At 36.4% G+C, this 14,292-nt stretch overlaps 1 protein-coding gene across 7 annotated transcripts in view; it reads left to right on the top strand.

Moving 5' to 3' along the window:
• The window catches only part of TDRD5 (tudor domain containing 5), a 54,328-nt gene that overhangs the window by 5,462 nt on the left and 34,574 nt on the right, over positions 1 to 14,292 (top strand). For all 7 annotated transcript variants that reach the window (XR_012475618.1, XM_074222153.1, XM_074222151.1 and 4 more), the window contains 4 exons: positions 2,413 to 2,820; positions 4,039 to 4,220; positions 10,153 to 10,236; positions 11,440 to 11,496. Coding sequence is in view for 6 of the 7 variants with exons in the window: in XM_074222153.1 (XP_074078254.1) it covers positions 2,413 to 2,820; positions 4,039 to 4,220; positions 10,153 to 10,236; positions 11,440 to 11,496 (731 nt within the window). In the remaining variant the exon portion in view is untranslated. The remainder of the gene's footprint in view (positions 1 to 2,412; positions 2,821 to 4,038; positions 4,221 to 10,152; positions 10,237 to 11,439; positions 11,497 to 14,292) is intronic.

Genomic DNA, 14,292 nt, shown 5'->3' on the forward strand with positions numbered 1-14,292 from the left:
ATACAATATGTTTGAAGCTATCAACTCTAGTACTGGCCTCCTTTTTATGTACAGGTGATTTGAACTGGCTGCTTTTTCTGTCTTTGTGTTTGCTTCATTCCTTTCATCACCTCCCTTTTTATATGTACACCAGGGGTTATTTTTGAAGTCTAAATATCTTTTACAGTGAAAAGTTGATGAGAAAAATCTTTATAAATCCTTTCAATCATTTGTCTATTGATCTCCTTCAAGTTCCATTCTTAAATTCTCTCAGAACAGACCCTTTTCCTGGTTCTTCCTTCCACTACTTCTGTTTTGTGAGGCAGCACTATACTCATGATCTTAAACCATCGTTTTTCATGTGATTTTAGAAGTTAAGTTTATATGCTCAATTGATGCTGGCCCTTGGTTATCATTTCTTTGAGGCAATTGGGGTTAATTGACTTGCCCAGGGTCACACAGTTAGTTAACTGTCAGGTCTTTGAGTCTGAATTTGAACTCATGTCCTTCTGACTAGGGCCAATGCTTGCTCTACCATGCCACCTAGCTGCCCCAATTATCATATATTTTCTGTTTGACCACATGTCTTTTCTGATTAAGATAACTTAAGAGCCTTTTGTCATCATAGCAGTTTAGTTACAACTTGAATTTCTATATGAAATTATTGTAATTAATGTCCTTTTCTCCATGAATCCCCCAGGTATCTACATCAAGAACTTATGTAAATAGGTCAGGCTGAAATTATTATAATTGTACTTTCTAATTTTTTCTCGTTTCTCATTTTTGTATTTTAATCATTGCTTTAATAAGTCCGTAGCCTGACTACATTACTATTCAAAAATAACTCCTGTGCCAGTAACTGGCATTTTCTATTAATGCCATTGTTATGCTATTTGGTATGTAACATGTCAAACATCTTGTTTTTTTTTTCTCAGAGAAAGCATTCATTGGTGTATAGAATTATCTCCTTACTCCCCAGCCATATTTTCCAGTGTATTTTTTCTGTCCACCTATTCCTACTGTTGCATTTAATCACTGTCTATCAAAAGATACCTCACATTTTGAAGTTTTCATTGAATTTTTTAAATAAAGATTCTGTCCCTTAGTCTTTTGTGGATGTTGATGCATATACTACAACTATTTTTGAATATAATCTTTCAGATGAATTTGAAATGAGCCCTCTGATAGGACATGATTAGATATCCCATGAAATGTCTCAGATACCTTTGGAAGAATGATGAAACAACTCCTCACAACTTAATTCATTTTGCCTGTCTTCTGGTTTCATTTATAGCAAGAAAGTCAAAATTTATGAAATTCATTTCTTTTAATATTATATCATTGGACAAGGTTCTTACCTTAAGTTAATTCTTATGGATGGTCTAAAAACTATGAATCTTAGTATTCTCTGTCCTCTTTTCCTCTACTCTCACTTTGATAGGAAAAGCAGTAGTTGGAAAAGGACCTGCACATGACTGAGAACTATTTTTATTTTGCATTTTTCTGCATTTGGTTGTCATTTCCAAAATATTTATCTTACTAGTGTTAAGCATTTCTCTACTTAGCTAATCTGGTCCTCTTATAACTTCAACTTTCTGAACCATGAGTCACTTCATGTGCCAATGAATGAGATAGCAAATTAAGAAAAATGAGACTTAGGGATGTTAAATGGCTTGCCCAGGGTCACATATGTTCGCCACCATGATTCAAATTCAGTTCTGTTCCAGTTCTTAGGATCACACATTTAGAGTTGGAAAGGTACCTTTGATGTTACCAGATCCAACCCTCTGATTTTTACAGTTGAGGAAACTGGGGCCCAGAGAAATTAAGTGACTTATCCAGAATCATAGAACAGTGATTACATGTCTGAAGCAGGGTTTGAGATTCGGTCTTGCTGACTGCCAAGGCCATCCTTCTCTAATTTATACTATATGTTATTTCTAAAATTTAGTTCTCTGGAGACATAATATTGATAAATAAGAATCATTTTACATGAGTTTCAAATCTTTTGGGAGTTAATAAACAATATTTCTGCTTCTCCTTTCTAATCCTCTGGAAAGGTTAGCCTTGAAACAAACAAAAAAGCAGAAAGTATAGGAAGAAGAAAAAACATTAGAAATTTCTTAAGGATTCTTCTGGCTCTGATTCTTTTCTTTTTTTAATCATTTAGACCATCCCAAGTTCAAATTAAAACATCAGGCAATATAAAAACTGTATGTGTATATATATATATATGTGTGTATATGTTTATGTATATATATAATATGTGTGCAATGTACATATGTGTATAATAAAACATAATACAAATTATATAACATATATACATACACATAGTTTATTAGCTAGTACCAAAGAAAATTAATGATCATGTCTTTAGGAAACTCATGGACTAATTGCTGAGTCTTAACATATCCTTGTCTTCCATTTTCTTAGCCATTCCAGATGAAACAACCAAAGGAATAGCAAGTTTGGTTGCAAAGCAAAGGAGTAGTAACAAACTTCGAAATACCACACAGAAAGGAAGGGCAAATGTTGGTTCTAGTTCTGGCTCACGTCGCAGACTGCCTTACCGGGGAAGGATAGCCCCCATTCTTCCAGCTGTGGTAAAGAGTGAGCTAAGGGACCTTTTGGCTTTTTCTCCAATACTTCTCTCTGATTTTGAAAAGGCTTTTGCAAAGAGATTTGGACGGTCATTTCAATACATGCAATATGGATTTCTTTCTATGTTTGAAGTGCTGAGTGCAGCTTCAGATATCATTGCTGTTGAGCAGACCAGGGCAGGTTCTTTGTTGACCTTAAAGCAAAATCTGCCAAGTGAACAGAAGAGGGGATTACCACCAGGTAAGAGCCTAGGTAACAAATTCAAATTTTTTTTTCTTCATTTGTCTTTTTTAAAAAGTAAATGAGTATAGTTGAAGGTTAAGTCTTCATAGACAATGTTGTTGCTTATTAGTACCCAAAGAACTCAGGTAATTGTAGTATAATAATACTTTACATTTTCCCCTATACCTAAGGATTTTTAATATTTTACAAAGTGATATAGTTTTGATTTGATTCCTTATAGGATCCTTGAATGGTAAGTAGTGTATATTTGTAAGATCTAGCAGGAAAACACACTTGAGGAAAGTGCAATCAATACTCTTCCCTTTGGGAAGGTTTTTCTTTTCCTTCAGCAGCATAACTTTGGTGTATGAATGGAGCTATGGAAAGAAATAAATGCATAGATAAATTAACCAAATTAACTCCTGGTAGTCAGATGAGAGGGTGTTAAACCAGTTGTTCAGCCAGTACCCAGGTTGTATCACAGTTGTTTAGACTGCTTAATCCACTGTTCAATGTTTTTTCCACTTTATAATGTGATCTCATTGAAATGAAGATCGCCTTTTACCATTATAGTTGATATCAATCCCACTAAACAACAATTTCTTATTTATTTAGAGTAGTTGATAGCCTTTTTCTTTTTTCTTTTTCCACTGGAGCATTTTATTTGTATATATGTTTTTCACTCTTAGAAAAAGAATCCTAGGATTTTTCCTCCTGTGTGTTTTTGTCATGCTTCCTCATGGTCCATGATGCCAGCTGAGGTTGTAAGCACAATGAACCAAAACTGATGGGATGGTAGCAGATTATTCTGCCACTTTTCAGATTTTTCAATTGAACATCAAATCTGGGGGCTGATTATGCCACACTTATTTAATCTGCCCGTGAGGTTCACAACAATTTTTCCTGCTCTATGATCATCAATAATCTCAAATTTAGCAATGTAAAACCATGCTTCATCATCACAGTTAAAAACCAGATGATTACTTTAGAGTATGGTCTAATGAGAACCTGGTATTTTCCTCGCTTTTCTGCATTGTTGATTCTTTTGAGAGCATCTCCCAGGACATTGATGTGCACCATGGTGGTGGCGCTGCAAGATGGTGGAAAAGATAGCCTTTTTCTTAATCTTTTTTTTATAATACTATGATAAGATTGTGATCAATTTTTTGAAAGTATGTTAAGTCAATAAACTTGGTTTTGATAAATTATTTTTCACTTCTCTTTCATACACGTAAGGTAAAACACCACAAATTGAAACAAAACAACCTGACTCTTCCATGCCAACCCTCATAGTAAGGACGCATTTGCCAGAGCCTCTTTCAGCCACTGAGCCACCAAAACAGCTATATCCAGTGAAAGCCACGGAATTGAATGGCATGGAGACATCTTTTTTGGATCAATCTGAGAAATTAGACCAGGTGAGAAATCTTGGATGTGGTAATGCTTTTCTTTTTGGCAAGGCAGTGGGGTCAAGTGACTTGGCCAAGGTCACACAGCTAAGTAAGTATTAAGTGACTGAGGGGGTAGGATTTGAATTCAGGTCCTACTGAATCCAGGGCCTGTGCTCTAGCCACTGCACCACCCAACTGCCCCCTTGGTAATGCTTTTTTTTTTAAATTCATTGCCTGCCTCTTAAATATAATATATGTCAACTATGTAATTTTTTTTAAAAAAAAGCTTTAGATTATTTTTAGGGTTTTTTTTGTGTTTTTTTTTTTTTGCAAGGCAATGGGGTTAAGTGGCTTGCCCAAGGCCACACAGCTAGGTGATTAAGTGTCTGAGGCCAGATCGGAACCCAGGTCCTCCTGACTCCAGGGCTGGTGCTCTATCCACTGCGCCACCTAGCTGCCCCGAAAGCTTTAGATTTTTCAAACTAAAATTGTTTAGTTGTTTCAGGGACAAGTAGACTCTGTCTTTCTTTCTTTCCTTCCTTCCCTCCCTCCCTTCCTTTCTTCCTGTCACAAAGAGCTTACATTCAAATTAGACTAAATTCCTTGGAATTCCTTTACCAAATCTGATCTAACAATGAATTTCATTTTTTGAAAATAAGTGCCATTTAAGTCATTTTAATATAAAACTCAAAAGAAACAAAGCTTCTTTGGGGGCTTGAATCTAGGTGTGTATGGTGCTAGATTATTATTATTATTTTTTTTTTTTAGATTTTTGCAAGGCAAATGGAGTTAAGTGGCTTGCCCAAGGCCACACAGCTAAGTAATTGTTAAGTGTCTGAGACCAGATTTGAGCTCAGGTACTCCTGACTTCAGGGCCTGGCTCTATCCACTGGGCCACCTAGCCGCCCTGGTGCTAGATTTTTAAAGATCTTTTACTTAGTTTCAAAAATAACATTGAAAAATGAAAATACATTCTAGTGTCAAAAATGTTCATTGCAACATTGGAATGCTAGAGAGACCATAGTTAGGAGAGCTTGTCCTAAATTTATTTTTTTAATTAAATAAATTTATTTTTATTTTTAATTTATTTTTATTTATTTTTGAATTTTACAGTTTTCCCCCCAATTTTACTCTCTGCCCACCCCCCCCACAGAAGGCAATCTGTTAGTTTTTACATTGTTTCCATGCTCTACATTGATCTAAATTGAATATGTTGAGAGAGAAAGCATATCCTTAAGGGAAAAAAAATAAAATATAAGAGATAGCAAGATTATATAATAAGATAACTTTTTTTAAAAAATTAAAGGTCTTTGGCCTTTGCTCAAACTCCACAATTCAGTCTCTGGATACAGATGGTATTCTCCATTGCAGATACCCCCAAATGTCCCTGATTGTTGCACTTATGAAATGAGCAAGTCCATTAAGGTTGATCATCAACCCCAAGTTGCTGTTAGGGAATACAATGTTCTCCTGGTTCTGCTTATCTTGCTCAGCATCAGTTCATGCAAATCCTTCTAGGCTTCTCTGAATTCCCATCCCTCCTGGTTTCTAATAGAACAATAGTGTTCCATGACATACATATACCACAGTTTGTTCAGCCATTCCCCAGCTGAAGGACATTCACTCAATTTCCAATTCTTTGCCACCACAAACAGGGCTGCTTTGAATACTGTTGTACAAGTGATGTTTTTACCCTTTTTCATAATCTCTAAAGGGTACCCAGGAGTGGTATTGCTGGATCAAAGGGAATGCAAATTTTATTGCCCTTTGAGCTTAATTCCAAACTGCTCTCCGGAAAGGTTTGATGAGTTCACAGTAGGGACACTCTTTTAAGATTAATCTACGTCATTAACATTTTCTTAATCATTTTCCTAAGTCTAGACTAGAGGTGTCCAAGTGAACCCAAACCAGATTAAAATATATTTGGGAAATATTTAACAAAATAAGTACAATCCAATAAAACAAAGATAACATTACATTTTAAAACTAAGTCTACAGGCAGCCCTCAGGGATATTAATATATATGACTTAGTGGACTCTTTTTCTATCAGAGTTTGATACCACTGCTGTAGACAATAAACAAAACAGCAAATCAAACCTTAATTGTAGCTTTTGCTGATTTTCTGGTTTGTTAAATTTTTATGCTGAAAATTTAATAGAGGGCTCTCCCATGCAGATTAGAGCTGGTTCCGGCAAACTCTGCCTTTACAGTTGAAATCCTAGATCCAGGTGTCAGCTTTAACCTTTCTAAAACTTTTTTTTTTGCAAGTGAACTTTAATTTATTATTATTATTATTATTATTATTATTATTATTTTGTTATAAGAGTAAACATAAACTGCCCCTCCCCCCAAGAAGATGAGAAACCTCAAGAATAGTGAGAGAGAGAAAAAATAATGTACTTCAGATTCCAATGGCTCTGTTTCTGGTGTGAGTTGCTTTCTTTATCTTAAGTCCACTAGAGAAATTGCTTCAATATGTTTCCACAGTTGCTATTACTAGCTGTATCTCCACTCTATTCCTCCCCACTCATTTATTCTATTTTCTCTCTCCTTTCATCCTGGCCCTGTCCAAAAGTGTGTTGAATCTGAGTACCCTCTCTCTCAATCTTCCCTCTCTTCTATCACCTATTCCCCTTTCCCTCCTCCCCCTTATCTCATCCCTTTCTTCTCATTTTTCTGTAGGGTAAGATAGATTTCCTCACCCTATTAAGTGTGTATGTTATTTTTTCTCTGAGATGTTTCTGATGAGAATGAAGGCTTGCTCATCCCCCTTTGCCTCCCCCATTTCCACTCCATTGAAAAAGCTTTTTCTTGACTTTTACGTGAAATTTCTTATCTTCATCTTCTTTTCCTTCTTCCCAGTACTTTATCACCCACTGACTCCATCTTTTTACTATATTATTCCATTATATTCTGCTCCTTCCTAAGTCCTGTCTGTGATATGCTCTTTCTAACAGTTCTTATAAATGAGAAAGTCCATATGAGTTATCAATATCTTCTTCCCATGCAGGAATACAAACAATTCAATATCATTAAGTTCCTCAAAGTTAGTTCTTCTCTTCCACTCCCTCTGTGGTTCACCAAAGTCCTGTACTTGGAGATCAAACTTTCTGTTCAGCTCTGGTTGTTTCAGTAGGAAAGTTTGAAAGTCCCCTGTTTCATTGACATCTGTTCCCCTGAAAGAGGATGTTCAGTTTTGTTGGGTAGTTGATTCTATTTCCCCCTTCCCTCCCTCCATTCCCCCTTATCACATTCCTTTCTTCACATTTTTCTCTAGGGTAAGATAGATTTCCTCACCCGATCAAGTGTGTATGTTATTTTCTCTCTGAGCCATTTCTGATTAGAATGAAGGCTCACTCATTCCCCCTTGCTTTCACCCTTTCCTTTGTTCTTTCTACTCCATTGAAAAAGCTTTTTCCTGACTTTTTTAATTAGGGTGTTTTTTTTTTGCAAGGCATTGGGGTTAAGTGGCTTGCCCAAGGCCACACAGCTAGGTAATTACTGTCTGAGGCCAGACTTGAACTCAGGTACTCCTGACTCCAGTGCTCTATCTACTCTGCCACCTAGCTGCCCCCATTTTTCTTGACTCTTACGTGAAATTTCTTAGCTTCCTCTTTATCTCCTTTCCTTTCCTCCCAGTACTTTCCTTGATCACCCACTGAGTCCATCTTTTTTGCTACATTATACCATTATATTTCGTTCCTTCCTACATCCTGTCTATATATGCTCCTTCTAACAGCTCTTAGAAATGTGAAAGTTCATATGAATTATCAGTATTTTCTTCCCATGCAGGAATACAAACTGTTCAACATCATCAAGTTCCTCATAGCTAAGTCCTTCTCTTCCACCTCCTCTATGGTTCACCAGAGTCCTGTACTTGGAGATCAAACTTTCTGTTCAGCTCGGGTTGCTTCAATAGGAAAGTTTGAAAGTCCCCTGTTTCATTGAAAGCCCATCTTTTCCCCTAAAAGAGGATGTTTAGTTTTGCTGGGTAGTTGATTCTCAGTTGTAAACCAAGATCTTTTGCCTTCTGGAATGTCATATTCCAATCCCTACGAGCCCTTAATGTAGATGCTGCTAGATCATGTGTAATCCTGACTATGGAGCCACGGTAGTTGAATTGATTGTTTCTGGCAGTTTTTAGAATTTTCTCTTTGATTTGGGAGTTTTGGAATTTGGCTATAATATTTCTGAAAGTTTTTCTTTTGGGATCTCTCTCTCAGTTCTTTCAGGAGGTGACTGATGAATTCCCTCAATTTCTATTTTGCCCTCTGTTTCTAGGATCTCAGGGCCGTTTTGCTGTATTATTTCTTGAAAAATGAGGTCTAGGCTCTTTTCCTGATCATGGCTTTCAGATAGTCCAATAATTTTTAAATTATTTCTTCTGGATCTGTTTTCGAGGTTGGTTGTTTTTTCCAATGAGATATTTCACATTTTCTTCTAATTTTTTTTGCTTTTTTGGAAGAGTTTTATTTCTTCCTGATTTCTTGCCAAGTCATCAGCTTTCTTTAGTTCCATTCTGCATTTGAAGGAGTTATTTTCTTCAGAGAGCTTTTTTTCTCCTTTTCCAGCTGGCCAATTCTGCTTTTTAAGGTATTCTTCACCTCATTTACCTTTTGTTTTGCTTTTTTTCTTTAGGCCTAAACTGGTTTTTAGCATATTATTTTCTTCAGTATTTTTTTGTATTTCTTTCACCAAGCTTTTTGGTTTTCATGATTTTTCTGCATCACTCTCATTTTTCCTCCCAATTTTTCCTCCACCTCCCTTAATTGCTTTTCAAGGATTTTTTTTGAGCTCATCCATAGTCTGAGCCCATTTTCTATTTCTCTTGAAGGTTTTGGATTTTGAAGCTTTGATTTTGTCATCATCTGAGTATGTGTTTTGATCTTCCATGGGACTAAAGTAATTCTCTATGGTCAGATTCTTCTTTTTCTGTTGTTTACTCATTTCCTCAGCCCAAGACTAATTTACAGCACTTCCAAGGCTTTGGGTTTTTTGGAGTTTTTTTGGGATACCCCACTGGGACCTTTATTCTTCCAAGGTCTTATGTTCTCTTGCCTGTGCTTTGATATGTAGATGACCACCTCACTCCCCTCTGCCCTGGAGCTGTAATGAGGGATCCTGCTTGGCTACTAGTATGGCAGCCCAAACTGCAATCTGGATCTGAGTGCAGGCAAACAGCAGAGTCCTACCTGGAGGGAGAGCAGAGAAATTTCTGTAGTCTTCCCTGACCCCTTTACCGTCTGTGGGCTGTGCTCTGGGGGTACAGGCTGGTTTCTCCCTTTTCTTGATGCATATTCTTGCTGCAGGTTATGTGGCCAGTGTTCCTTACTCCACACTCATTCTGGTGTAGCAGAATTCTCTCCTTGCCCCTTCAAGAAGCTGTTCTGGGACTGTGCTCAGGGCTTTTTTCCAACTCCCGGGTCTGGTGAAACACACCTTTCCTGTGGAACTTCTAAGTTATCCTGGACTGGGAAAATGTATCACTCTGTTTTTCTGTAGGTTCTGCCCCTCTAAATTTTGACTAGAGTCATCATTTGTTGGCATTTTGAGTTTTGGGTTGAAGGAGTTCCCGGGAAATGCTGCCTTCAAGCTGCCATCTTGGCCCTGTCCCCTTGTCCTAACTTTTAAAAAAAAGTGTTGATAATCTAACTTAAGCATTCATTAAGAATTACTATAAGGAGGAGAAGTTCTAGGTAAAGATTATGAATAAGTGAAGACTAACATCAGTACCATTGTAGAAGATAACATTGATTATGCTGGGAAATTCTAAAGTAAGACAATAATTTTAATCATAAACTTTGAATGAATGACTAGTACTTGAATGATCTAACTTCCTTGTTAATTCCTACTTAAAAGTATATTTAAGTTAAAGAAATGTCACTTTATATTATCTTTATATTTTACTTTTACTATCTTTTGGCATCATAGTTTTATGTTTTTATTTTTAAATTGAAGCTGGAAAATACATTCAAATCAGTGATTGCACAAATTGGACCAGGAGGGACCATCAATTCAGAACTAAAGAAGAAAATAAAATTTGTAAGTATTTGATAATTCTAGGAAATACTTAAGTGCTGTGGGTTTTGGAGGAAGAAGAGGAAACTGGTATAGTGCAAAGAGCCCTGGATTTATCGTCTGAGAATCTAGGATTAATAGGTATTGTTAATAATTATCTTTGTGGCATTGGAAACTCTTTTCTCAAGGAATTTAGGATGTAATTTGCAATCTTCCTCTTTATCCCAACCCCTCCCTATCTTTATACTCAAGAACTTCAGTTTACCAATTGATAGTCTGTTAGAAACTCTCTTTTAATTCACATGACCTTCCCACCATCTTAGCCATATGTTTACATGTTCACACCAATGATTTCATCTTATCTAACTGTTCCTCTACTTGATCTAGAACTCCAAATTTACTTTTCAGGCCACAGGTCTCTCTGTGCCTCACTTTTCCTATATTTATTGATGAACGACCTCTAGTCATTCAGTTTCCTCCAATCTGCCACCTCAACTCTGGTCTTACTTTCATCCCTTGAAAGTGTTGACTCTATAATTAACCAGTTCAACTAGGTTCAATATCCTGTTGTGGATCTTGATCCTGCCCCTGCCCCATGTATGTAACTTCTTTGCTTCTGCCACTCAGAATCCCTGCTTTCCTTCAAGATGCAGCATCAACTTTTACAGGAAGCTTTTTCAGCTACCAGTAAACTCAGCTAATATCACCCTGCATCCTTTTGTTGGAATCTCTAGATGTGTTTTTCCTACCGACAAAATGCAAGTTGTTCCAAGAACTCTCCAAGCAAAGATCATGTCACTTTTTTCTCTTTATATAATCCTGGTATTAGCACAGTGCTTGATACACATGAAGCACTTGAGTGATTATTTTTTTTTGGCAAGGCTATGGAGTTAAGTGACTTGGCCAAGGTCACATAGCTGAGTAATTATTTGTCTGAGGCTGGATTTGAACTCAGGTCCTCCTGATTCCAGGAGGGTTGTACTCTATTCATTCACTTTACTACCTAGCTGCCCTTTTGCTTTAAAATATTCTGAAACTATCTCCCAAAAGTTAAGCAAAATTTAACAAAATCTGAACTCAAATTTCTGAATCTTCAGTCCTTGGGGTAGGGTGGGGGATGGGTGGGGTGTATTCTGTTTAGAATTCTTAATAGTTTTAATTCTTGCTCATGACCATCAGTCAAAAAGAAATGTCTAGTTAATTAGTCTGAAATGTTCTTTTCTCTAGGTTGCATCCAAATTTCCACAGGGATTGCTTATTTCTAAGTTGCTTGGAGAGTTTGAGGTACGGATTTTGTTTTTTCTTTTACCAGTTAGAGCCTAAAAACGTGTCTCTTTCCAGGAAGTGTTAGAAATTGTTCTGCTTCTAGTTGGTCATCTAGTTTGCCTTAATTCTCTTTTAGTATTTTAATTATGTCAGTGAGGCAGTATAATATAGTGGAAAGAGCTCAAGGAATTTGGAACTTTTACTCAGAAGACCCGAGTTAAAGTTTCATCTGTGTGCCTTATTAGAAATATGTCTTTAGACAAGTCATTTAATACCCCCAAACCTGTTTCCCTATTCATAAAATGGGGATAATATTTGTAATTTGTAATACCTTCCTGGGATTGTTGTGAATGTTAAATGAGTTAATACACTTAAAACATTTGGTGACCAATTTACATGTATATGTATATAAACCCATTTCATATTACTGGATTGTTTTTCTCCATTCTTAATATTTTCTTTGCAGAGAGAAAATAGATAAGAGAACATTAATATTCAGTGTGTTAATGAAGAAAATTTAACAAAATTTACTAATTATTAAAATCACATCAGAGAGCATATGTTTTCAAAATGGAGTAAAGAAGAGACCTAACTTGAACAGTTTTAAATATCATTATTGAGGTTGTTGAGTTTAGATGTAAACTCTTTGAGATAAACCATGGTTACTCTAATCAGACTCTCATGTGACAAAGGATAAACATTAATTCTGTGCTTTATATTGGATATTGTGGAAACTGTCTAACTGACCAATAAAAGAGATATAATATGTAAGTTTTTTGATAACCTTGTTGAACGTTGTTTGCTTTTTCTTCTTTTTTATTGGCATTTTGTTCAAATCTTAAACTTATACATAATGCTACTTAATAAAATTTTGATATTTTTACCTACTCATGGCCACAAACAAAATTTTCAGGTTAGTATATCAATTTTTGAGGCATTAAAGTGTTTTCGATCATTAATTAGATTTATGTGGGACTAAGCCATTAATTACACCTTTTGCTAAGGAGTGTTTTTTAGTTTAGTTTGGTGATTGCCCACAAATGTCATATTTCTTATGATCAACTTCTATAATCAAAAAACTGACATTTTATCATGTCACAACCTTCTGATAGTCCATATCTTTCAATGCTTCACCCCTCCCTATTTTTTATTTTTTTATTTTAGATTTTTCAAGGCAATGAATGGGGTTAAGTGGCTTGCCCAAGGCCACATGGCTAGGTAATTATTAAGTGTCTGAGGTCAGATTTGAAACCAGGTACTCCTGACTCCAAGGCCAGTGCTCTATTCACTGCGCCACCTAGCCTCCCCTTTCACCCCTCCCTATTGTCATTCTTTGCCCTTATCTCTACTCTTTCCACCTGTTTGTAATTTCAGGACATTTCTTCTGTTATGACTTGCTGTTTCTCTGACTCTCTGTCTCTGTGTATCTCTGTCTTGGTATCTTGTCTCTCTCTATTTATCTCCAATTTATCTCCAATCTTTCCCCAGCAGTTAGCCAGTTCAGCATTACATAGTTGTCTATTCTCAGATACCTTGATCTCTGTCACAGCCCATCCCTTGCCCAACCTCAACCTTGGATTACTCCCATAATCAACTTCTCTGATAAGGGTATAGAAGAAGTCCAACAACTCTGATGATGAGACACTAGAAATTCATCTTCCAATTTATGTGTTCTTTTTACTAAGTCTTTGACTTTGAGGTGGCTTTTCTTCTTGCCAAGGCTGACTTCTCTCTATATGTGGTTTTGATCCTATTCCCTCCTGTAGCCTCATAGATTACAATTTCAGTTGTTCTGCTTTTAGTCTTTCCCTGTATTCTGGTTCCTTCCTTCCTGAGTTCAAACATACCAAGTCTTGTCAGTTCTTTAATAGCATAGCTCTAGGCTTACAAAGAAAGACTGACGATAGTCTCTGCAAACAACTGTTCAAACAAGATATGTACAGGATGAATTGGAGAACTTCACCAGAGGAAAGATATATGAATGATGTTACAAAAGGAAAATCAGTAGAATTTGGTAACAGACTGGATGTAGAGAAGAGAAAAGGAATCAAGGATAAGTGGCAGGATATGGTATACTCATCAGTAAAGAGAAGTTAAGAAGAGGAGAGGATTTTTGGGAAAAGATAATGAATTCAGCTTTCTGTATGTTGAGTTTAAGATCTCTAATAAGCAGTTGGTCAAGATGTGATCAGGAAAAGATTAGGGATGAATTTGTAGAATTAAGAATCATCATTGGATCTAGTAATTGGATCTAGGTGAGTTCATGAGCTTGCCAAATGAAATTGTTTAGAGGGGAAGAGAAAAGGGATCCAGGATAGAACCCTAGGGGATAAGCCATTAATTAGTGAGTATGCCCCTAGACAAAGATCTAACAAAAGACTGAGAAGGAATCAGGAGAAACTAGAGAGAAGAGAGTATCAAGAAGAAATTGATTGGAAATCAATCAGAGCCTGCAGAGAATTTGGGATGGATGAAAGAACATTCGATATGGCAATAGGTAGCTTTGGAGAGAAAAGTTTTGTTTGAATGATAAGGTTAAAAGAGAGTTCAGAGATATGACCTGCTCAAGTTGTTTAGCTAAAAAAAGGATGAAAGAGGGGACAGCAAGAGAAGGAGAGACTGAAGATAAGTGAGAGAATGGCTGTGTTATAGTTTCTGTATTGATGTTTCCCATCTATATATCCATTTCAAGTCTTTCCACAGCATTCCCATAGTGCTGGGAAAAGGAGTTCAAATTCAGCATCTGAAACAGTGTGACTTGGGACCAATCCCTCTTTGTCTGCCTCAATTTCTTCATCTGTAAAATGGAGATGA

This window comes from Macrotis lagotis, chromosome 2, assembly GCF_037893015.1.
Source record: "Macrotis lagotis isolate mMagLag1 chromosome 2, bilby.v1.9.chrom.fasta, whole genome shotgun sequence".
Classification (NCBI taxonomy): domain Eukaryota; kingdom Metazoa; phylum Chordata; class Mammalia; order Peramelemorphia; family Peramelidae; genus Macrotis; species Macrotis lagotis.